General features: G+C 39.2%; 1 protein-coding gene across 2 annotated transcripts in view; it reads left to right on the forward strand.

The window, feature by feature from the left end:
- The window catches only part of TLE4 (TLE family member 4, transcriptional corepressor), a 101,781-nt gene that overhangs the window by 36,428 nt on the left and 39,286 nt on the right, over nt 1–26,067 (forward strand). Inside the window, exons 6-8 of one of the 2 annotated variants that reach the window (XM_042877449.1) lie at nt 5,688–5,762; nt 19,270–19,474; nt 19,877–19,893. In XM_042877449.1, the coding sequence (XP_042733383.1) occupies nt 5,688–5,762; nt 19,270–19,474; nt 19,877–19,893 (297 nt within the window). The remainder of the gene's footprint in view (nt 1–5,687; nt 5,763–19,269; nt 19,475–19,876; nt 19,894–26,067) is intronic. The other variant, XM_042877451.1, reaches the window with a different exon arrangement.

Genomic DNA, 26,067 nt, shown 5'->3' on the forward strand with positions numbered 1-26,067 from the left:
TAGTCTTAGTTTCCATCTAATTTGTGTATTTAAAAACTAAGTGTCTTAATGGAACCCTCTTTATTTCATCATCTAGATTAATAGAGAACTGAATTGCAGCATGCTTTTGCTGTTTATGCAGTTTGCATACAGTATAATTGTGGAACAGTGCCTGAAAAATGTGATCAGACTCCTTCCTATTGTGCCTGAGGGAAAAATGAACAAAATGCAGTGGTTACATGCACTGATGGCAACATTATTGCCTCATAATGGCACCAGGTTAACTTGTCTTACTGCTTGTTAACTTTGTAAGGAATCAATGAGTTGCGATAACTCACTTAGAAGCAAGAAATTGTGTCCAAAATCACTAGAGATCTCTTGAAATGAATGCAATTACAATATGTCACCCTTCTGTGTACTACTGCCTGCTTTGTTTCAGGAAGCATACCAGTAAAATATTCAAGAATTTTTTCAGATGCAAGAGTTCAGTCAGATTTACAGTGCTTTAGATTACCTAACTATACATCAAAAATAAAGTTTTTAAACTTTCTATATATGCAGTCAAATACTGTCTTGTTTTTATGTTGACTTCAGCTTGAGAAAACTAAAAAACAGCATTAAGAAATACAAACTTCCCCTTTTCAATAAAAAAGAGTGACTTTGTGGTCAAAGCTTGAGATGAACCTCAGGGGTGATCAGTGTTCAATTTGTGCTGCTGTTGCAGACTTCCTGTGTTGCAATAGTCATTTTCCACCTCTGTGTGATGTTGTGAGATACTGGTGTGCTCAAGGTACGTTCTATTAAATATGGGGAAAGAGGTGCCCACAGGCTATAGGTAAATACTTGGAGCTTGTTAGCACTCAGTTAATGTAGTTTTGATAGTGTGCAGCTGGTGTAGATAGTTTGATGTTCGCATCCTCTTATGATCTAGCTGGTGAGAGTCTATTCATTTTGGGTATAAAGCTGTAGATTGCTCCTCTGCTAATTTATGCTGCTTCTCAATTGGGCATACCAGCTGCAGCACAGTGTGACATTTCTTCAGACGTGTTGGTTTCAGGTTGAATCTGGTTCCTGTCTTGTCAACATGGTGTGTATGTGTGTCTCAGTGCAGCCTGTGGCTGTTGCTGTCTACCTGGCCTGTGTATCCTGAGTGCCAAATGACGTGTGCTGGATTGTGGCTTTTTTTTTGTGTGTGTGTGACTGAGTTGCTCTTGGATCATGGTTACCTAATTTTGGGTAAATATCAACTGTTTTTGTGTTTATACACACATAAGTTGTCTGATTTGCACTTCAAGCATTGTTGAGGCTGGAGGAAGCTATCAGAAAAGTTTCTGAAGATTTAGGGTCCATTCCAGTGAACAGGCTGATAGCAAGATAGAAGGCCTGCTCTTTAGTAGCTTTTAGTTTCCATGCAAAACAAGGTGTTCACATTGACTTAGGAGAGCAGTTGAATGCCACTCATCCATATGTGCAAAAAAACAATCATTAGAAAATACTGCATGTGTTCCCGAATGCGGTCCTTTCCTCTAAAGAACTTTACTATTAACGGATGGTTTTCCTTTTGCAGGATAGACATGGGCCATAATACGCTCACTCTTCTCTATATTGATATCTTATAAAGGAGCTTCTAAAGCTTAGTAAGTTTGGATGAAGAACATTAAGTGCATTATATAGAAGCAGAGCAAGGGTCTCTGAATGTTATTCAAAAGGTAATAACCATTGGTCTGAGATTTGAGAGACTGAGAAGAAAAAAGCATTTTCCTCCATCTTAGACTTGCCCAAGACGAGCTGAAATAGAAAGTATAAGGAAGCTATCACATATCTGTAATCCTTCTACCGTGGAATACATCTTATTAGCAATTTATGCATATATTGCTAGTAGTTTTCTTAGAATCTTATGAAGTGGTTATTAGATCTCGTCTGAGTTGCAGTGCCTGGATTCAGTGACCCTGCCGATCCTTCTTAGTTTTCTAAGCGTGTGCTATACTCCACTGTAAATGTGTTTTTGCTCACTGGTGTTTTCAGTACTGCCTCATCTCATTATGCTGTCTCTAGATCAGGCTTTTCAGAATAACACCGCTTTTTTTCCTGAGGAAGACCTGGTCTGTTCTCCCTCTAGACAGATAATACAACAACAAAATATTATAAATAAAGCATAGCAAAATTTACCTGCTTCTGCAAAGTAAATTATCTGTGATTTTTGCATTGAGTTTTATAAATGGTGCTGGAGGAAGGCTGGAGTTAGACATTTTTAACACCAACATCTGTGCATGTATGTTGGGGAATTTCACCGCTTGTCTGCCATCAGCATGGCTCCCCTGTTGTTGGAAGCAGCATGGTGCTCCAGTATGTTAAACAAACAAACAAACAAACACAACAACCAAACAACAACAAAAAGAAACACAGATATTTTCCACCATGCTGCAATGCATGCACAGGAATCAGGGCTAGGTGACAGTGTGGTAAGACAATGTGATTGCAAAAACGCCTACATCCTTCTTCTCGTCTCTGTTGTTGCTACCCACCATGAAACCAAAAGGAGAAGATTTTCCAGCATAAGGCAACTGCAGACACCATTCCCTGCAGAAAACAGAAAGGGATGAAGAGCAGAGACAGAGAAGAAGTTAAAAAGGAGAAATGATACTAGTCTGCATGACAGGCGAGGCAGGGCACTAAGTTCATTGCTCTGGTCTGGTATGCAAAATCCTGCTTTGTCATAGCTGAAAGTAGTGGTCTTGTCATTTAATTGCATGCAAGAAGGTAGGCTAGCATTAGAATTTGTGAAAGCTGCAACACTCTCTCTTCATGTAGCTGACAAAAAAGTAAAAGTATTTTATTTTGAGGTATTTTTTAAATTTAGTTGTAAGTCTTTCATGACCATCTGATGGGTAGTCTAGTGCTTGGTGCTAATGTGATGCCACTGGTTGCTGGAGCATGTGCAGGGTGTGCACCCAAGCACATTGCTGGACTCCAGCAGTGGTCTGGTCTGGCAGCTGCCCTGCCCTCTGTGGTGCTGCCTGCCCATCATGTTGCATTTGGTCCACGTTGCATACATGGACCACTGTCGTGTGCCTCCTTGTATGCTCTGCCAAATTAAGAGGCATCCAGTTTGTGATCAGTGATGTGAAACCCGTAATTCCCTCACACACAAAGGATTTGATGAGTAAGGAATCCCCATGCCAAGAAGGTGTGAGTTGATGTGGAGGCCACTCTAATTTTTCTTGCTGTGATGCATTGATGTGTGTTGTTTGCATCTGCGATTCAAAGTAGCTTATGGGTCACGTGGGGCAGTACCTCCAGCAGGGTCTTAGGGATATGGAAGGGAGTTGGAAGTGGCTAGATTGCTCTGCTGAGGTGAAAGTGATGGAAAGGCTAATTACAGACCATCTATTTTCTGTGTTGTGCATGCCGTGGCACTGAAGATTAAATCAGTGTTAAAACAGCTGGCAACAGAGAGTTTTAATTGTTTCTACCATACCTAATTTAGGTGCAGCTTTACAAGGCCGATGGGTTTTCTCTTTATGAAGGCTTGATCCCAAGCCTATTAGAATCAATGAAAGATGCTCTGTGTTATTGGTTAGGGAATTTCTGTCTTACAGTGTTTTTCAGCGGAAATCTTAAAGAGCGATTTTGGTGCTTGACCCTTCCACATTCACTTCTTCTTACCTTGGAATGAAACAGTGTTTTCCCAAATACTCTTCAGATCCATTGCATGTATGTGTGCTGTAAATGGAACAGAGCCATTTGAACTATTGTAGAGTCAACTTATTTTTCCAAAGCCTAGACAAAAATTTCAAGCATTTCTGTAACACTGTTGAGATTTTCGGGCCAGAATTTTGCAAGTTCCTTGGAAGATGTTTCTTTTTCTCTCTGTGGCCCTGGGGATGGAATTTAATTAGATGGGTATTACGATTGTAAAGAAGAATGTTCATACATAGGGCTGGATTCCTGTCTTTATTTTCATGGAAAAAAAGGTATTACCTAGGAAATGACAGGAAACCAATGATGACTGTAATGTGATCAAAAATTCTGTGATCCTTTTGGGGTGGAATTGACCTCCACTTGAATATGGTGGGGTAATTTTTTTGGTCACTTCTTGTCTTACAAAACCACATATCAGTGATCGTTCAGCTACTTTATATGTCCTTACCACGTGATGATCTGGAGATGATAATGCATTGTCAGGAACTTGAGGCTTGAGAATTGCAGTTTTCTTTTTAATGGTTATCTATGATGGCGATACACCACTCGTTGCAGTCTTTTTTCCCAATGCCAAGAACACATTTGCTCATATTCAGCCCTGTTTTTTGTTCTTTACGTTTGCTGCTCTTAACTGACAGGTTTGGTTTATGTTAGCACTGTACCTTTAGAAAACCCTAAATTGGACTGCTGTGGTTATGTTTGCCATAGTATGTTATTTGTTCTCCTGGCATTTCCTTCATTTAATTATTCTTTGCGTAAAAACAAACAAACCTTAAAACCATTTTCTTCCTTCCCAGGAATGTTTCTAAATTACCTCCTTCGTTATTTTCTGTGCTTCAGGTTAGCATTTCTCATGGTTATGTGTGGATTTTTAGGCTTGCTTTTCCTCATCCCAGGAACTTTTAGGACAGGGAATTTGTGAGTGACAAGGCCCTTTTTGTTTCTGCATGGCAGACTCTGTCCCCATTTTGTAAAGAAGATAGCTGGGTGGGGAGCACCAGGAGCTGGCACATCTGAGGATGTCAAACCTAGGCACAACAGCGCCCTTCCTCCTCTGAGTGGAGGTTGCTATACTCAATCTGTGGCTGTAAATCAAGGGTGATTCATTCCCAGTACTGAGCATGCAATTGCTTGCATCTCTACCTGGACCCTCCCCACCCCTTGCACCAGTTTCTTATTGTAATTTCAACCCTACAGGGCTGCATGTGCAAATGAATTTGCCAATAGTGGAGCTTCAAACTGGCACAGGTCTGGCTGCAGGATTAGGATTTGACTTTATTTGTAGCCAGTGTTTTCACATAAATACAAATGACTTTTCAGTGTACAGCAATTTTGAATTTACTTCAGGAATACAGTATCACTCAAACTGAGATAATATAACCACTGAAGCTTGTAAACTGTGTTGTTAATTAGACCATGTGTTTTTGACGGACTTTTTAAACCTATTAAAATTTACGTGTTGGGGATTGAAATAATTAGTTCTCTTTCACATGTTTGACAGAATTGTGAATGGCATTTTAAATTTCATTCTTATGGTTGAGTTGCTTTGAAATATACCAAGGAGGAGAATCTGTATATCCTTCAGTGATGTGGGCGCTGTGTGGTTGTTGAAAATACATACCTTTCATTTTCAGTATGCTTTTTTTTTTTTTTTTTTTTTTTTTTAATCAAGAAGTTTCTCTGACTGTAAGGAAAGTGATTTGCTTTTAAAGGTGACGTGCAAGTTTGGGAGTGCATTGATGAACAGAAGGAAGACAGGGTCCTCAAATGGGTTGTAAAATTGGTCTTTTTGGTGCAAGGGTATTAGGGTATTCCAGGAAAGTAATGGCATTTTATACACAGAGTTTGACTGTTAGAGAACTATCATTTCAAATGTGTGATTGAAAAGTAAAAAAGGAAAAAGGAAAAAACAACAACAACAACAACAACAACAACAAAAAAAAAAAAAAACGCATAATAATTTAGAAAACAAATAATTTTGTTCTGTTTCTGATCTTCATTTGTAGCACCAGCAACAAGTGGTGCAGGCTGTGGAGCGTGCCAAGCAAGTGACCATGGCAGAACTGAACGCAATCATTGGGGTATGTGGTCTTTCCATTTCAGCTCTAACAGCATTTATAAAAAGCTTCTTTTCCCTTTCCTTCCCTTCCCTCCCTTCCTCTCCCCTTCCCTTCCTTTTCCTTCCATTCCCATCAAAGGGGCTAAAGTTGGGGGCAGTGGAGAAGGTCAGTAGCTTGATCTTGATAAAAGCTGGCTACTGCCTGAAAATGTTGTTTGTAGTGTGTAGAGAAAACAAACAGGTTAATGCCTGTGTTGTATCCATTCCCTGAAGTTGGATGGATATTTTTCTTTTAAGTCAGATTATTTTCTTTTAAGACGGATTGTTTTCTTTTAAGTCACGTTGCTTCCTTTGTATACTGCCTGCTAGTCTGCTTCTGCACCATGCTAACAGCTTTTGTACGGCACACTAAGCCTCAACGAGGAATTGTTCCCTTTGCTGCTTCTCAGACTACCGTGCAGAAAAGCACATGAGAATATTCACCACACATTCATATTTACTTTGCAAAATAATTTGGTTACTTTTATAACAAAAAAATCTTGGAAACAACATACAGCAAAATATCCCTTCCCTGGTCCGAACATACGTGTGTGTGCAGCCTCTCTTGTAAAAGCTTTACTACTGGTGGTATGGGCTCAGTGTGGAACCCCTGCAAGCTTTATGGGTGTGGGCAGCCACAGTGTTTACATTTTATGACTGGTAGGAAAGGCATAGTAACAAAAGCTATGGCTGTTCCCACTACATAAAATAAAGGTGAGGAGTCATAGCTTAATAGCACATTATTCATGTGTATAATTATGCAGCTGGTGCAAGCAGTTGTTTAAGTTATTCTAATGAAGACGCTACAACTGTACTTCCCATATTCTGCCCCCTCCCAAATGCTTTTTCTTTTGTGTATAGATTATACATAAAAGTCTTCTCCTTTTTTTTTTTTTTTTTTTTTTTATTCAGTGTATCAAACACACTTTGAAATGCTAATTATTCCATTTACTTTCATTAAAATTCAAATTGCTGAGTGAAGATGTGGATAAGGGTCGCAGAATAATCAATCTGAAGTGAAGATATTGCTTCAATTATGCCTCTGTCTTTTAACAAGGAAATCAGGACTCTCTGATCATTGCTGACAGTAGTGTAGAGCAGTGGTCTGATTGTAACTTGTTTTTAATAGTCTGTTTCTAACTCTGTTTTGTATCCATCTGACCACGAGAAAACACTGGTAGTCAATTAGAAGATATAAATGGAAAAGAGTAACCTTTATTTCCTCTGAAGTGCCCGTTAGAAAGAAGGAGGTGAATCAGAGCGAGTCGTGTAGAATCATGAATAACATTTGTTGTACGTCTTTTACGCTCCAGTGGGGAAAGTGGGAGATGAATAATTTGCCAATTAGTTTTCATTACCTAACCAAAAATATTGCCTTCTATTAACATTCTTTGCATAAAGTAAGCAGCTAAGGGTTGGTTTCTTTGTTGTAGAAGTTTTTGTGTGTCTGCTGTGCGTGTGTATAGTGTTGCTGTGTGTGCACATGCCATTTTGTCTGTGTGCGTGTGTGTACACATACACATGCATGTGAATACTTCGCAGTCTATTTGTGTACATTTTTGTCATTCAGTTTTGCATTAGGGAGACTGTGAAAAGTAATTTGCATCCTAGGGATGAGAAAAGTTTATTGATGTAGAGCTTATTGCACTTGTTATTTAAGTTTATCCTGTTTTCATGAATCGCTAAACTACTCAGAATAGATATAAAAAGATTGGATGCTTGTCTGGGAGCCTCGCAGTTACTTCTCTTGGTTTGCTCCCACCAGACAGAAGAAAATTTTGTATTTTGCTGTCTGAATTTATCTTTTCAAGACAATTGAGATTCCATCGCTGGAAATTTTTATAATGTCTGAAGTTTGTTTCTGTGCATTAAAATAGGATAGCTTTCATCTCCCTCAGAAGGGTGATTTTAGCTTTTAGTACTTCCTTTTTCCACTCTTGTTTTATGTTGATTTAGGAAATGCTGCGTAGCATCTCTCTTCATTTTTAGAGAAATGGGAGCAGTGCTGACTGAAAATGCCATGGTCTGCACAGTTAAGGGGAAGTAATCGAATTCAGTTTTAAGGAAATTCATTAAAAAAAATAAAGCTGAATAAATAGAATAGCAGGTTATCAGAAGATCTTAAGTTCTAGTTCTGTGAACACCTGTAATAATTTTACATCTGAACTTAGATAGATTTGTGAACTTAGATAGATTAGATAGATAGATAGATAGAGTCTGAAAATGTAGTGTGGGACTAAAAGAGTCTTGTCGTATTTTGTGAATACTGATAAAAGAAAAAAAAAAAACATAATTAGAAATCGTGGCTCTAATTATGTTGAATTATATTCTTTTGTTCTTGGATAAGTCTGACAGAGTTCATGTTCTTTTAACACTGTGATATTTTAAAAGCTTCTAATGTTTGCTTCCTCTTTAAAACCTCTCTAAATAAACTTCTTTTAATTTCCCATTGAGATGTATAGTGGAAGAAAACATAAGCAATATCATGAGTTTTTGAAATATCCTTTGTGTTCGGGGCCTCTGTGTTCCCTTGACTCAGAACTACTCTGGTTTGAGTGGAGGAGCAACAGCTGGAGTTTAAAATGGATTTTGCTGGAATAGAGTTTGGCACAAGAACAGAATTGAATGTACACAAATCATGTCTCTCTTTGTATTTCACATACATATTTTTATATGAATGTTCTCTGATTTAATGGAATCTGATGAAGCACCTTTTTAACTTTGCAATATTATTCTATCTTCATTGGTAAATGAACCAAATCACTGATCCGTGCAGTTTAAATGCAAAATACTGAAGTGAGCCTGGAACCCGGAGAGATTGCTTGTTCTCCTGACAATAAACTCGTTGTGTTTAATGGAATGAAACACAGTTATAATGACTTCTTTCACAGGTCATGTTCAGTTTAAAGCTGTTGACGGACTGAAACAAGTTAAATATAATCCATCTTCTTTTTGAGAGATACAATGAGAAAAACTATCCCAAAACTATGTGTCATAAGCATGCTGCAAGAGGATTGTAAATCTGCATCTGATATTTGCCATGGGCAGCATGGAATAGAATTTTTGCTTGGAGGAGTTGTAGCACACACTCAGCTGTTCCTTTCCAGGTTGGGTGCAAAGGTGCGAGCAACACGGTGCACCCAGTTGGTCTTCTCAAGTGTCATAGCTACCGTGCTTTTAAACTGGAAACTGCAAGATCACACTCTTTGAACAGTGCACAAATTGTAGCCTCAAATCAGCAGTATGATCTAATTAGGAATGATGTTTTCATTTCCTGTATTATTATTCTGAGTCATCTAACTGTCTTAAAATGTTGTTTTTTTTTTTTTTAATCCACTATACTATATAATAGGAACTTGCTGTGTGAATGCAGTTGAAGGGAACCATGGAACTAACCTGTATAAGAATTTTACCAGAGTATGTTTTTCTGTTTTAAAATAGTTGGTTTTAAAATAGTTGGTTTTCAACTGTGTTTGGGTACTAAGAAAGAAATGGAGGCTGCTTATGTTTATGTTTGTCACAGGAGAGATAAATGCACCAAAAACTTAAGAACAGGTATGTGATGGTGTTCAAAGAAAATGCAGTTTAGCACAAGAAATGCTGAACCTCAATTTTTAGTAGTGACATTTTAATGATAGGAAGTCTGCGAAATTATTTGCCATCAATTGTAAAGGCAATAACAAGCCTTGGTGGTTTTTCACACTCTCTGTGTTAAGTGCTTTCAGAATGACAGCGTAAACTGTGTTAGAGAACTCCAAGGAAGTAAAACTGATTAAAATGTTCATGCTTGAATGGTGCTGATGGAATAGTTCATTTGGACTTTCTCTACCTCCTGCAGCTCAAGCTGAAATATTAAAATTCAGTGGATTTAAATCTCTCTCCCCTCAGCTCAGGAAAAAAACATTACATTTTAATAGGTTTTAAACTCATAATTCATTGGTTTGGAGCAGCACTATTAAATATATTTAAATATTACTTGTATTACTAAGGAAATGATTTAAATGATTTTGTCTTTACCATTCTATACATCTGAGAAAAAGGGGAAGAAAAAGGCTTTGGTTTAATTCTTAAGCATTTTGTTTTATTATGTCACTTTTACTATCTATTTTAAATGTAAGCAAATGGCAGTTCTTGGAAGAAAGGATGCTTCTATATTGTGGCATATAACTGTGAAGCTATCAAGCTCCTTTTTTAATACCCCACCAATCAAAAGCTCTGTCTTGTGTTTGAAGTTGAAGTGCTAGTTTGCCCCATCTCAGAAGGTGTGTAATTTGTTTGGTTGTTTTTTTTGTTTTTTTTTTTTGTTTGTTTGTTTGTTTTGTTTTTTTTTTTGTTTTTTTGTTTTTTTTTTTGAGCAAATTGTGTTTCTGCAGATGTGGAGAACAATATCTGTTTAAATACACCGTATGCTGTTCTCCAGGCATGCAAAGTTTTGAAAGTGTTGTGGTGCAGACAAGTGCGTACAAGTTGTAATACAAACCTAGTGTGATTGCGTGCTGTTGCTCCCAGGGCAGCACTGGTGCAGAGGTCTGCTGTTAGGTATCAAGGTGCTTGTAGCATTGCAGAAGCATTTTCAACTCCTGCATGGTAGGTTATTTCTGCCTTTCGCATGTGCTTGTGCAGTGAAGTAGAGAGCAGAGGGACTTCTGGGGTTCTTTTGATTGAGGGGAGCAAGCCTAGGCTGACATTGCTAACTGTGAGATGATGGAGGAGGGCCAACGCCTTGCCTTGAAGCTTAACAGGAGCAGGGATGCTCTCCTACACAATGCCCAGTTGCAGGGAGACTTTTTACCACAGGGTGGTACAGCAGAAGCTTTTCTCCTGTAAACTAAAAATGTTTAATGGTCCAGTTTGTACGGTAGAATTGTTCCTGCTTGCCAAAGGGTGGGGAAATGTATGTGTTGTAGCACTGGCACAAGTCACCCCTCTTAGGTTCTTCAGGTCCTTTCTGTATTGTTTGTTCAAGGGCTGTGCTGGCATTAAGCAGTGGTTTGAAGCTTACATACTGTAAAACAAAGTGGCCACCTGCTGCATATTGTACACAGATTGTTATAGTGGGAAGGTGGCAGACAAGATTGACTTAATGGATGTGTGCTTCATTTGCCTATCTAAAGGAATACTGAAATTCATTCCTCCCTATTTAATGACTCTTGTTTGTTTTTTGTAAACTAAGAACGTGTGAAGTGTGGTGTGTAATTTTTTTGGCACTGCCTAATCTCTGAAATAGAACTGTAGAAGAGGAAATCGTAGATGTAGAATGCTTTTAGGTGAATATTTTTTGTTTTGAATGATTTGTTTGAAGTACAGCTAGGTCAAAGGTACTGCTTTTTTTGAGGATCAGGAGGGAAGAGGTGGTTTTTTTGTAGTGTTTTTTTACTTTTTCTCCACCCATTACCAAGTGCTGTCTTCAGAGAGAGTATTGCAGGTGAGGACTGATTTCAATTAATCTCTACCGTATGCAGCATTATCGTAATTTTAAAAGGGTGAAAATGAAGTACAAAAGGTCTTTTTAGGGAATTTTGAGAGAAATAATTAGAATGCACATAGTTCCAGCTTTCATATTTATTGAAAAACCTCTCCAAGGGTGGATTTTAAATGCTGTTGCTACATTTGGAATGGGCTGCCACTGTTTTCTTCTTTACACAAGCTGTTGTAGCTACTGAATTTATATTGGTCTATCACTGTAGGAGCAGTCAGTAACATGTTGCAGGGCGAAGTGCAGACCATTTATTACATCCCACTGCCAATATGCTGATGCCAGAGGCCCTTCTTGTTATGCTAAAGTAAGTGCATATGACAAAAGTACTACAGCTCACATACTGTATCTGATCTGGCAGGGCAGCTGACTTCTGCCTTGTGTTTTTCCAAACACTGGCACCAATGCTAATTGACCACTGTATCTTTTTTTTTTTTTTAAGATTAATCAGTATGGCTATGAGGAGTCCTATGAAGAATTTTCTTCATACTTTACAGCACAAATATGTGCAGTATTTTTTTTTTTAATTTATTACTTCCTTCATGAATAGGAAATAAAGAGGAGGAAACAGTGTTGCCATACTGGTCTGTACAGCAGTGCATGGAAGCTGCCTCCATCTCCAACCTAATATGAATTTGGCACACTCTGTCAGACTTCTGGTCCATTGTTTGCTATGTAATACTTCAGTGGTGGCATAATAATTCTGCTTTGGAAGATAAATAGTATATAAAGTGAGAACATAGTGCATAATGTGAAGGCAAGGATTTCCAAAAAAATGCTCAAATGAGAAATCAACAATGCTTACATACTCAGTGGAAATGCAGCCCATACATCCCTACTGTACTGCGTAGCCTGAAGGCTGATGTTACCGTGTCATGTTTTCAAACCACGGTGTTCTGCAGTCATCTACAAGCAGGCCTACGTGTTTATCATTTAAACTTCTTCTAAAGTTTTCAGATACTACCTACACAATTAATGAGGATTAGGTGTCCAGACAGTGGATCAGTTAAACATTTGCTTTCCTCCAGATGTGAGTAGTTTCTTACATGTCTTCAATCATACTGTCTAGAGCAAGAACTTTAGTTATCAGGATGCAGACTAAAATACTTCATTTCCAGATGTAAAATTAGTCTTGAAAGATGAAATTTAAGAGGTTTTTAAGTTTCTGATATTTCAAAATGTTTTACTTCTGTTAGTGAAACAATTCTCCACATCATGTTTGGACTTTTCACAACAACTTCTTCAATATGTGAATGCATCACAGGCATTGAATCAATCCCCTCTAGTAATGTTTCTGATAATGAGGCAGTACTGCTTCAGCTGTTTTATACCTGGGAGAAGCTGAGGCAAATAGAGCAAGTGGTCCTTTTACAGTTTCAGAGTTGTGACTTAAATGTAGATTGTTTGATCCTTGTCAAGACCTTTTATCAAAGCTGTTGTAACAGGTAAGCTGTACTAGAGCAAAAGAAATCACTTTAAGTCTTGGTTAGTTGACTGCTGGGCACTAGGTTAGAAAGAGATAACTTTAGTACACTCATTCAAGTCTTAGAGAGAGAGAGAGAATGGTATCCTTGTGTCTTAACAGCTAACATTGTTCTGTGGGAAGAGACTGCTCACCACTGGGAAGAGCAGGCATTGCAGTGGTCTGCACAGGAGTGTGGCTGCAGCAGAAATGGCAATCTTCTAAGTATAGAATGGGTTGGAAGGAATGGATCAATTCCAGCAACCCAGGTGTTTATCCCAAACACAGGCAGCTTGCTAGAATTCAACACAGTGTGGACTCCTGTGTTGTGACCATGACAAAACATAGAGTAGCACTGAAAGAACTAAGGAGTCTATTAGTCACTACTCACTGTCCTGAAATTTGACTTACTTGTCTTATGTGTGGCACATGGGAAGCCACTAGCATTTCTTCTGATAAGACCTTGAGCACAGCTGTACTTGGTGCTTTCTGCCTTCTCTTAATGTAAATTTTCTTTTCCTAAGCTAGCAAGAGGGTGGGGAAAAAAAAGGAAGAAGATTGCTGAAGTGGCATGATTTATACAAGAATTTTTGCCCTATATGAGATGATAATAGAAAGTGATTTTGAAGAGCCTTCTCTCTGTTGAAAATGAGAGAGGAGTCCTGCAGGCAGAAGAGTGAACTACTGAACTCTAAGATTCTGGGGAAAAATGCACCTGTCCCTTTGCAGTGAGTTAGTTGTTTTCTTTACTGAAACGCTAGCCTCTTTAATCACAGGTCTTTGACTTCTTAGTGGATCTCCTGTTGTTGTTACTTTTGCCCTCTACGCTGTTTCACTGAGTGAAAAGAAGAAAAAAAAAAAATCTGAAGAAGGACACCTGGTGAAATGTGTAACAGGAGCAGATGTTCCTGTATATATCATTAGAAGTGGAAATGTTCTATGCCTGTATTACCTTTCATCCCAACAGTATAGTTCTGGAATTGACTTCTTATTTCACTTTAAAGATATTTGAGACAATTTGCAAATATATGATTCTGATAGTTTCTTGGTTACTTATGTAGGAGCTATAAATGTTTCCCTAATTATTAATGACTATTGATTTTTCCCTTCTACTCATAGTTTTCTGAGTGGAGTTTGCTTTCCTTAATTAGAATTACTGGTTCTCAGGGAGTAAGAACTTTGGCATTTGCCTAGAGTTTGTTTGTTCGTTTTATTGTTGTTCTTTTAATTTATCTTTTTTTCCCCTCAATTCTGTAGTTTTTAAATTCTTTTTCTTGGATTTTCTGTATCCCATATTTTCATTGTCCTTGTGAAGCACTTAATTTTGCTGCAGGGAAGTTGTATTTGGCATATAGACTTCCTACCAATCTCCGATACTGTCCTTTCTCACTGGATGCACTTATTTGCAAAATGATCTCTTTTCTATTACAAGACTGGTCTCAAGGTCCTGTTTTGTACCACAGTCTCTTTATGGTGTGCATGTATGTCCCGGATCATTCCATGCTATTACATGACTCTCCCTCTATGCTGTTCTGCCATATCGTATCTTAACATAAAAAGAAAAACAAACAAAAAACAAAACAAAACAAAAAAACTGTATTGGAATGGTATGCCAGAAAAGAGAAGAAATACAGTGCAGATAATATCAGGAGGTGCGAACAAGCATGAAAGATAAAAACAAGATAAAATCTATAGCTGTCCACGCCAAAATGCTTCCATTTCTTACTAGTCTTTGAAACACTGATATTTTATATTCTTGAGCCACTGTTTTTATCTCAATAATCTTTATCTCAATTGTCATTTTGTATTTATGCTGTCATAATAACAAATCTCTTGTTTAAACAAGAAATCACTTTACCTGATGAATTTCATAAAGCTGTCTTATTCTGATATTTTGGTGATCCTCCCCAGCAGGTATGGATAGTGTGTGCATGTGTATAGATACATCTTTTTGAGGCATTCATTTGTTAACTTTAGAAATGCCTTCAGGTTAGAGGTGTATATTCAGATTGTTTGGATAGTGGCTGTGTGCTTTCAGGGTCTGTGAGGGGAAGATGGTAGATTACTTGACTCTTGGAAAGTATCCAGTAAAAACTTGAACCTTTTCCAGGAGAATAAGCTTTTGATGTGCTGGCTATAACAAGAGAGCATTAGAAGCTAATTTCTTATTGCGTTTATTTTCATATTTTGCTTTAAATTTGATCTCTTAAGATGTATGGGGATAAGAATTAAATAAAGCATCAATATTTATAATTCCAGTTGTAAAAATCAGTGATACTCAGGTAAGTATCTTTTGCAAAGCCTTTTTATTCACTTCTTAGACATGGCTTTGGGAATTATTTTTTTTCCTTTTTACTGTAGACTATGTAGGAGAATATTCAGAGTTTAAAAAACAAGAACAGATAAGTCGCAACTATACTCTATTTGATATATATTAATAAGTCTCAAAATTTTAATATAGATTTTAATAACAAACTATCTTCTTAAATTTATTACCAAAAATAGTTTTCTTTTTTGACTTCTTTCTGACTACTGGTTTTATCCTTGCTCTTATATTTTTACTCTTCGGATAGTTCTTAAAAACTTTGAAACCTAACAGCATTGTGTATTTCTTGGTAACTGAAGGAATTTGGGGTGTTTGTAGTAGCTGTTTTCTTCAAATAGTTCTCGAAAACTTACAGCAAAATATAGCCTGGTGTACTGCCTTTGCAAATTTTCATCCATTATGAAAATGCATACTTGATTTCATGCATAGTGCATTCAGATATGCTAGGACTGTGGAAAGCTAACAGCATTGTAAGGGTTCACAAATGACATGACTAAGAATAGCAAATTAAAGAGGAGATGGAGAAGTGGGAAGTGAAAGCATTACAGCAACATCAAAAAATTACGTGATTGCTCAATTGGCTCATTTTCAGGCTTTCCTTGCAGGCTTTTAAATTTTAAATTTTTATGAAACTCCCCTATGAGGAAAGGTTGAGGGAACTGGGCTTGTTTAGCTTGGAGAAGAGAAGGCTGCAGGGAGACCTCATTGCGGCCTTCCAGTACTTGAAAGGAACATGTAAACAGGAGGGGGAGTGGCTGTTTACGAGGGCGGATAGTGATAGAAAAAGGGGGAATGGTCTTAAATTGAGACAGGGGAAGTTTAGGTTAGATACTAGGAGGAAGTTTTTCACACAGAGGGTGGTGACGCATTGGAACAGGTTGCTCAAAGAGGTTGTGGATGCCCCATCCCTGGAGGCATTCAAGGCCAGGCTGTGGACATGGCTCTGGGCAGCCTGTTCTGCTGGTTGGCGACCCTGCACATAGCAGAGGGGTTGAAAGTACATGATCTTTGAGGCCCTTTTCAACACAGGCCATTCTGTTATTCTATTATTCTGTGTTGCAATGATCTAAATTCATTGTATTGGAGAAATGAATGTAAACAACTATCTCTGTTGGAATGTTTCTGTGTGGGGAGCATATCTGCCACTTGTTTTACTCCTCTGTATCTTTGGCTTTTTGAGGGAGAGAGAGCAGCCCGTGTCTTTTTCTTATCGTGTTGTGGTGCTAATGTGATGCCCAGTGGATAAGGAATTGCCTGTGTTTCTCTAGCTTTCTCTGTAACCAAGCAGCTATAGACAGGCCATCCTGGAAGTTAATGTTCACTGGTGACACTGATGGGGAGTGAAAAAGCAAAACTAAACTGTGAATGCTGTGGGCTTTTGAGCATAGTAATAGATGTCAAAGGTCTGGAAATGGCAGCTGAGAAGGTTCTGCCATTTTCTGTCTTTGCCTTCCTGAGTATGCTTATTGGAAAACGGGGCTTATTAGATGATCATTTATGGTTGTTTTTTTTTCCTTTTTTTTATTTGACATGTTTACTGCCAACTTTGTCCTCGCATTGTATTCTGAGAGCAAAATACACCTAGCATTTTCACTTTTTTTTTTTTTTTTTTTTTTTTTTAACTATAGTCTTCCTTTGTCAGTGCAATATTGTTTTTTAGTTGTTTTTATTTGCTTGCTTTCTTCTTTCCTCCCCACTCTCTTCAGTTAGTTTCAAAGATCTCTGCAAGTCAGGCTGTGGAGAAATCATCAGTTCCTGGTCAACTATGCAGTTCTGGGCAGTGTCAAGCCACTGCACTGATGTGCAGTTACACATACTACTCTCAGTGCATTTATAATGTCTGGGAGATGTTAAGAATGTTTGGCACATTGAAGATGCAGAATCTCTTCTACTTTGTTGCTGAGTTATGTAGTGAAACTCCCAACAAAGAACAGCAAAAGATTACATTTGCATTGCAGTTTACTTCAAGCTCTTTGGAAATCATCCCATATCCGTGGAGGAGGTCATATAATGCAAATTGAGTTGGTTCTCTGTAGATTGTACAGAAGTGTGCAGTGAGTGCAATTTTCCTTGCATTTTTTTATCAACTTTGAAATAGTTAACAAGGCCAGAAGCTCTATCACTGATGATATTCTTAGGCTCTTTTCATTGCTTCAAGCCCCTGGCAGATTAAGGCAGACATCTTCTTGCACTGGTTTATAGTATGTTTTTAAAAGGACTGGGGAATTCTGCATTTAAAATGAAAGCTGATATTCTGTATCACAGGTTATTTTGTCCACTCCTTTTGTTTCTCTGCTTATCTTCTTTTTCTTTCTTTCTCTGACATCCCTCCAGTCCACCACAAATCCAATTTGCCAGCTTGTTCCCTTGCTGTAAGGAAGCCCCAGTCAAACCCTGAAGCTAAACAACACACAGTTTGCTCTTGTTTCATTTTGTTATAGTTGATTTTAAATTCTGAGCAATGAAGCATCCTTGCATCAGAGCACCGGAGAAACAAAATGTGTTTGATACATCTATGAGAATGGATACTTACTTGAATGACATAGGATTGCAGGCAGTGAGAGGTCTGATTCTTTTCTTCTCCTGGAAGAATCTTTCTGGCTTTCTTTTTTTTTTTTTTTTTTTTTTTTTTTTTTTCTTCTTACTTTTTGTGTTTCTCTGTGTTTTTTTTTCCACACTTCTTTTTGGGTCGTTCATCTTCTGTTCCTGGCACTGCTCTAAATCAGGTGTCATGTATTTGCCATCGCCTTTCAGATTCCAGAGCCTGGGCTGTATTTATAAAAGTAAGACAAGGATCCGTACCTTCACAAGAAGGTGTTGAGGGATGTACCTGTGCAGTGTACTGCATGAGTTAGGTGACATGTTGCGTGTGACTTGCTTTCTTTCACTTTCAGCTCACCCATATGTAAAGATTCATGCTAAAGAGGGGAGGGAACAATCAGGTGGGCTGCACATTATTTCTTGATTGATTAGAGAGCTAGAATGTGAGATGGGAAATCATATTCAGATGAAAAACAGAAGTATAAGCTTAGCCGTGTAGTAAGAAATTGCAGACGGAATGTTTTTATGCAAAACAAGTTTTTATTTCTTCCTCTTCCTAAGTCCTTTTTGAAGACGTGCAGGGAAGAGAATGATCTTAGAGGGTTTCTGATTTGATTTACTATGAGCTATAAGAAGTGACTGCTTGAAAGTTAAAAGAAAATTTCAGAGCTAATCTAGTTACTGAATGAGCTGGAATTAGTTGGAATTAGTTGGTGGGTAAACCTTGAACCTAGATATCTTTCTTGAGAGGCATTTAAGCTAACTTTTTTTCTGGCCTTCCCATTCAGTAGCAACAAACTATCTACCCACAGTGGTTAGTATAGCACAGAGCTTGCTGCAGCCCTGGTTGAGGTCAAGCACTCCCAATTCGCCCCTCTCAAGGGCTTTCTCTATGTGTTGCCAGTGTACTGGTAAAAATGACTTTAAACTCTTGTCAGCGCAGTTACTGGTGCATGCATCACAGTCCCACTCAAATAAACCTGTCACAACACAGAGTCAGCAGCTAGAGAACAGTACAAGGGCAGGCCTCTAGCTTTCCATTCAAGCATCACTAAACGTGCACAGAGTGCCCAATTATTTCAGCATTATTGAACAAGCCTACAGGAGGACCCAAGCCTTGCTACATTAGATTTTCTTTAGTAATTTGCTCAAGTACCGCTGAGGACACTTAAAGGGCTTAAAACGGTGGCTGCAACCAGTTTCCTTTTCTGGATTGTTAATTCAGGTTTTCTCTTTCAAATTAACTCTCACTGCATGCTGTGCAGTAGCGCTGGGAGAACTGTTTAACGCTAATTTTCTCAATTTTCAGCTTTTTTTTTTTTTTTTTGCATTATATAACTGCTGTTATAGTTACATATGCTTTGATTAGATGTGTACATGGTGTGTTTCTGCTAGCAAGAATAAAATATAATAGCTCTGTCAGAGGAATAAAACACCATTTTTACTAAAACTGGAAAATTCCTTTTTTTTTTTTTTTCATTTTTGTTATTTCAGCCCGAAGTTTACAGACTGTGTTGTATCCAAACATACACACATTTATAAAATGCCAGGGTGTTGTTGAGTGTTGATACCTGAGTCAGTCAGTTGTATTGGCTGATCTGACTGGTTGTGTTTGATGTACGGGATCAGGCAAACAGCCCTATGCTCCCTGAACAAATTCAATATCTGTGTTTCATTTTTCACAGCAGCAACAACTCCAGGCCCAGCATTTGTCACATGGACATGGTCTCCCTGTACCTCTGACTCCGCACCCTTCGGGCTTGCAGCCTCCAGCCATCCCGCCCATTGGCAGCAGTGCTGGCCTTCTGGCACTGTCTAGTGCGCTGGGAGGGCAGTCACACCTCCCAATCAAGGATGAAAAAAAGCACCATGATAATGATCACCAAAGAGGTGAGTGCTGCCAGATGAGTGGACGGCTTCATTCATTTCTGTTTTCTTCTTTTTCTTCTAATTCTCCTGCTTCTATTCTAGGAAAAAAAAACAATTAAAAACATTTGCAAGAATTACTTGCTAATTGCTTTAGTATTTATTGCCTACTGGTAGCTAGAAGGTGTGTTCAAATGGTGGAGTTCCAGTTTCATAAATTTGGCTGTGAAATATTAATAATTAACTGCAAAAAGCTAACATCTGTGCAATTTATTATTTAACAGATATTAGAATTCTTTTTTTCCGAGTATGATAAATGTATAATTTTATGTAAACTAACTGGTATTTTTCTTTTTCCTCTTCTCCTCCTCATCTCCTGCTGCTGTCTTCTGTCCTCCATGCACATGATGGCTTCTCCACATGCAGACAGAGACTCCATCAAGGTAGGACTCCATTTTGTAGGTGGGAGGGGTGGTTCAAAAGAGCTGCCCAGTGCACACATGGCCTATAGTGGTGGTCACCAGGCGAAACTGGGCCATGACTCTCATGCTCATTAACGGAGTCCTGGATAGGCTGTCTATCACCCATTAGATGGTAGAGCTAGAATTGCAGGTCATGTATGCAGTGAGGCTGGCAACAGCACTCCTGCTTCTTTGACTGGCTCCTCAGCATTAAGGCTGTTTCCAGATATGGTAAAGAGGGCAACCATGAATCTCTGTATAAGCTTATGAAATGGAAACAGTCAGAAGTCCCTGGCAGCTGTAAAACCAAAATTCTGATAGATCTACGTGATGTCATCTCAAGACAGTTATGGATAGAAAGGCTGAGTCACTTGCAAAGAAAATGTGGGGGTCTCATTGCTGTTGTTTCAGCAGCAGTTTGCTGACTGGAGAGAAAGAGCCTACCATTTCCTGTTCTGCAGGCACATAAGATTCCTATTTTCCCCTTCCAAAAGTCAGTTTTCAGGTTGTGAATGACTCTGTAGCACACATACATGCACTGTCCTGTGAATGGTAGTGTTTATAAGCAGATGTAACACATATCTTGCAGCTCATGTAATTTTGAGCATTCAGCAGTGTGTACTGCAGTGATTCAACATATTTGCCTGGATTCCTGTCCATGCTTCATTGTCATCAGAGTCTCAGAGAGGCTCCTGGAGTTTTAATGCCATGAGTGGGGAGGTATATCAGGGCTCTGCCCTCTCCTGGATCCATCTAGTCTCCTGTCTGCTCCTGGCCATTTACTAGCTTACAGCAGAAGCAGTTGTTGCCAGTTGCACACTTACCTGCACAGACCTGGGAAGCTGGATGCAGTTACAGCTTAGAGCTTGAGCAGCTTTCACAATCTTAAGGAGCATAAGATTAAGCATTTTTAGATGGTTGTGAGTACGAAATGGAAGAGGTGCTTGTATTACAAAGGGCAAGATGTACACCCACCTTAGTGAGCACTTGCAACTGATTCATCAAGTTTTCAGCAGTGTTTTTCTTCGAAATATGTGATTTATTAGGATTGTCCAAACAGCAGAAGAAGTGTTCACAGCACAGGTCTTAGGTGTATTTTGATGAGAATACCAGGAATGGTCAGCAGGATGTCCCTTAGGGCTCCGTTACAGAGACAGTTCTCTTCAATGTTTTGTAAGTGATTTGGATGCATACTGAGCCAATTTGTAGCCGATGTTAAAACAGGAGTAGCTGTTGACTCCCTTGAGAGTAGAAAGGACTCCTTGGGGGGATGCTGACAAATTAGGGGACTGGGCAGTTGCTAATCCCATGAAGTTTGACAAGAGCAGGTGCTGAATTTTGCACTTGGAATGGTGCGGTCTTGGATACTTGTAGAGAGTGCAGGATGACAGACTGGAAAGCATCCCTGCAGAAAGGGGCTTGGGCACTGTGGTTGACAGCAAGAGGAACATGAGCCGGCAGTGTGCCTTGGCAGCCCAAAGGGCAACTGTACCTGGGGTGCAGCAGGCCCTGCACTGCCAGCGGGCGAGGGGAGGGGCTGTCTGCTCTGCTCTGTGCTGTGCAGCCTCACCTACAGCACTGGGTGCAGCACCGGGCTTCACGATGTAAGAGGAACATAAAACCATTAGAGAGCATTAAAGGGGTGCTACAAAGATAATGCAGGGTCTGGAGAAAAGGTGTGTGAGGATCAGCCGAGGTCCCTGGGTGCGTTCAGCCCATAGCAGGGCAGGCTGAGGGGAGGCCTGATGGCGGCTGCAGCTCCTCACAGGGAGCGGAGGGGCAGCGCTGAGCTCTGCTCTGTGTGACAGCGGCAGGGCCGAGGGAACGGCATGGAGCTGTGTGAGGGGAGGGCAGCTGGGGGTTAGGGTTGGGTTCTGCACCAGAGGGCAGTGTGCATGGAGCAGCCTGCTCAGTGCAGTGGGCATGGCCTCAAGCTGCCAGAGTTCAAGGAGTGTTTGCACAGAGCTCCCAGAACTATGGTTTGATTTTTGGGAGGTCCTGTGGAGCGCCAGAAGTAGGACTTAGTGATCCTTGTAGGACCTTTCCAACTGAGGATATTGTGTGATTCTCTATTAATCATGAGCTGAGGACAGAATCAGGAGAAGCACAGTGCTAGGATTTGCCTGCCAGAGTCCTGTCCCCTGGGGGTTGCTGTGCATGGAGACATACCCTTGTTTTTACAGCACCTGTGGGTGGGCACATGCCCTGCGCACATCCCCACATATCTAATTCTGCCACTGGCAACTTTGCTGCGTCCCCACAGAATGAAATGGAGCCGATTGTTGTCAATTTTACTGTTAGCCACATGGTTCTGCATAAGAACTGGGAGCTGACAGGAACTGTCAGTTTTTACTGTGAGCAGCGAAGGCATTGAAGCTGTCTATCTGCAAACATAGGAAAACAACATGTCGGATTTCACTTCGTCTTCTTTGTCATGAGAGCTAGAAACTGGAATTACTGCTTTGTGCAGTGAAAGCAGGCACAGATTAATGACGATTTTGGCAGAACATCCCTTGTTCTCTCTGAGCAAATAATTTTAGTAGATTTTCTTTTTCCTTTTGTCCCTGTACGTAGACAAAAAAGTACAGGTAAGGCAGATATCTAAACCTGTGAATATAAAAAACACTTTATTTCTTAAAGTAGATTTGCTTACCTGGATACTTGAAATCACAGACCTTCCACTCAGGAGGGTGAATGAATAGAACTACTAGTGTATCAAATATAACTAAGTATATTATTTAAATATATGATTATATTAAATGTATTAGTCCTGTTCCTTTAATATCTGTGGGATGTTGAGTTTTTATGCTGGTATGAATATTGTGGTGGTGTTTATGTGAAAAGGCCAATTTTGGTTGTTCTGAAGTTACTTAGAATGATTCAAACACACTGTTACCATACAGCTTCTGAGACTGAGAAGAGGGTGTCACCACTTTGTACTAATTTATTTCGAAATGACAAGTAAATGTTTGTCTCATACTGTGTTCAGGTTGTGAGTTGCCTTGTGTGTCAGCATTACAGGGCTTGCTTCCAGCTCTGCAAGGTGAAATAGTTTGCTAATTTCCTTAAATGTTTTCAGTGATGCCCAGAGTAGCAGTTAGTTGCTTGTTCTATCGATCTGTCCTCCCTTAAGTGGCTCCTGGTTAAGAGAGGCTTTTTATGATCATCTGCTATGTGACTTGAGATGTTTTTTGTCAGCCAGAATGTGCCAGTTGCCAGCAGCTGGAGTCTGTGTGCTTGTATGAAATAATTTATTCATACAGGATAATACTCCCTAACATTTAGCAGGTAATGAACGTGACATAAATTTCTTTCTTGCTTTTAATTTTTCCCTTTCCTCTTCTAATGTGCAAACAGGCAGCTCTGGTACTCTAAATAATAAGTAATTTTTGGCCATCTGTCAAAAGGAAATTTCAATACAAATTTAAATTAATGGTGCCTGAAATTTTTTATAGCTCCTCTAAAAGCCTCTAATGTGCAGAAAATTCTGAATCTGCTGGTAGTAATTAGTGTAGCATGTAATGAGGATATGGGCAACATTATACAGCCCCAGTGTAACGTTTTGATATGGTAGCAAAATTTTGATTTATACAAGGTTGTGCCTGGGTTTAATTGTGAGAGACACTTTAAAGTGTTTTCTTGCTGATACAGATTATTAAGCAGGGCAGATTTTAGAATAGCTCATAAAGTGTAAATTTACGCTTTAGTGTACACTTCACATAATGACGGTACCCTACCCGTTGGTACGGAGGAGCATGGTGTAGGTGTAGCATTCCCCCCCTCCGTTTCTTGCTACTGCTTCCAGTGCCTTTGATTAGTTGGGCAGTTCTGATCAGGAAACTTGTTTTCTCTGTTGCCTCTTGTGTACAAGGTCTTACAGATCTTTGGAACTGTGGCAAGTGAGTTGTTCCTATCATTGGTAAGCACTGAGACCAAGACATTGTGGCTGGAACTGGGGAGTAAGGCATGCTGGCATCAGAAGGCTGTTTCTTTTCAGGCACAATTCCATTCCACTTTGTATCAGTCTTCTAAACACGATGTTTTCTGCCTGATAATACAGCCCAGGCTTACATCATTCCTATCATCTCCCTGGAGTGAGCAGTTTTCTGCTGAAACCACGTAGGGACCTTCTGGATAATATGAGATTGTCCAGAAGCTATTCCTAAATAATAGATCATCATCTACACAGCAAGCTTTGTGGAGGAGGGTGGGTTTGGGAGCTATTTGATTTCATGTTGGTTTTAGTTCCCTTGAATCCCTCATGAAGTTTGAAGTGTGGAAGAACGATAGATGCAGTAAAGTAGGTCATGGGTCTGCTCTCCATGCAGACAGGTGAGGGAAGGGCAGCAAGCACAGAGGCTGTGCTGAGAGTGCAGAGCTGGCCTAATGGCTCTGAGGGAATATAATGCGTTCAGGTGCAAGGACAAACAAACTGCTCAGCAGTTAGCTGTATGCCTTTTCTGAGAAGTATTGATATGTCACATTTGTAAGGTACTAAATGTATTTGGCTTTTTTTTCTTTTTTTTTTTTAAACTAATAAATAAGTGAAAGATATTGTGTGCTCTTACTTTCTAATTGCTCCCATAAGGGGCTTTTCTGCCTCCTGTAAGGACTGCTGATGCATGAGGCAGGTCATTCCTCCTGGCCTCGCTCCTCACCTACCTTCTCTGGGGCAAATTTGACAAAAGTTTCTCTTGTTCTTCAAAAAGTCTCTTCTGTAGAAGTGACTCTCTGAAGTACCTTAGGAAGCAGTTTGTGTGTGAAGGTGTCACCTGGCAAATAGTTACCAAGTACTGGCAGACTCCTCCTGTGGCTCCGTATGAGGCACCTGGAGTAAAGCAGCCCTAGATGCTGGCTGATGGGATCCATCACTGTCCCCAGTATCTCTTACCAAGTTATTCAAGAACCTTAAAGCCTTCTGAATCTTGTGTACAGGATTTAGCTCTTGCAGCTTTTTCCATATCTGTTATTAATCCATCTTTATACACATGAATACATTATCTACTTGTGGATTTAGGGTTTTTTTTGTGTTGTTGTTTTTTTCATTTGAATTGTAAGTTATTTGGGACTGAAACCATACCTGTAGTAAAACATGCAAATATTGTGAAAACTTTTCATTTCTGTGTCAGATTTTACTGTTTCAGCAGCAATAAGAGTCCATAATTAAAAGCTGAAGTCTTGTGGCAGGAATAAAACAGCCTGTTTGAGATCCCTCTGGAAATAAAGGTTTACATGAAAGGATTATTTTAGTTTCTGAATTAACAAATCAAATGCAGATTTGAGATGAATTTCTGTCCAACATGTTAGTGAATAAGAAGTAGGCTGTCAGGGCATATTCAAGTGGTTTTAGCAGTAAGATTACTTTTGCCTTAATCTTTGGGAAAGCTAATAATTATACATGCAGCAAATTCAGAGAAAGGGAACTGGTGTGAGTCTCACATTCCATTTACATTTCTTGTGGCAGGTGCTCCAGTGCTTGCTAAAACCTGAGCCTGTCTCAATTTAGCTTCTTGAGCTGTTAGCCACTATTAAGTGTTTAGACCTCTGTTCATGTAGTATGTAAGTAAGAGTAAGCTGCTTGCTCTTGCAGCTGTTATGTGATATTTAAGGAAAAAAAAAAAAAAAGCTGTATGAATGTAATGCTTCTATAAAGATGAAAGTAGTTTAAATAAATAAATAAATAAAATCAGCAGTCTGGATATTTCCAAGTGTGACTGAGTTGCTCAGACTTTATTCTTTCCCTGGTAGAGGAACACCACAAACTGATGTGTGGTACTGTAGTAGACTTCAGCTTAATTGTCAAATTTAAGTGAGATTTCCTCCAGTGATGTGAGTCTCTTGCCAAATGTCGTTACATTCAGCTTGTATTCAATGAGCCAAAGAAACATACTTATCTGTTGCATGTCTAAAGAAAGTTACAGAATTTATTTCCAGATCATTTTATTTTGCCTCTTTAATACCACTCAGCTGAAAAGCACTTCATAGGCTTGTAAAAATCAAAACATATTTTATATTCATGTCACAGCTTCTGTGTGTGCCTTTCTCTGTAAAGAAAAAAGGCGTTGCGTATATTTTGCTTTCTATAAGGATGAAGTGGTAATTTGGAACTGAACACATTTTAACTAAACTTTGTTCCACGATAGTTGTGCTTTTTGA

Source organism: Lagopus leucura, unplaced genomic scaffold (genome assembly GCF_019238085.1).
Source record: "Lagopus leucura isolate 7727_CA_CO unplaced genomic scaffold, USGS_WTPT01 Super-Scaffold_100018, whole genome shotgun sequence".
Lineage (NCBI taxonomy): Eukaryota > Metazoa > Chordata > Aves > Galliformes > Phasianidae > Lagopus > Lagopus leucura.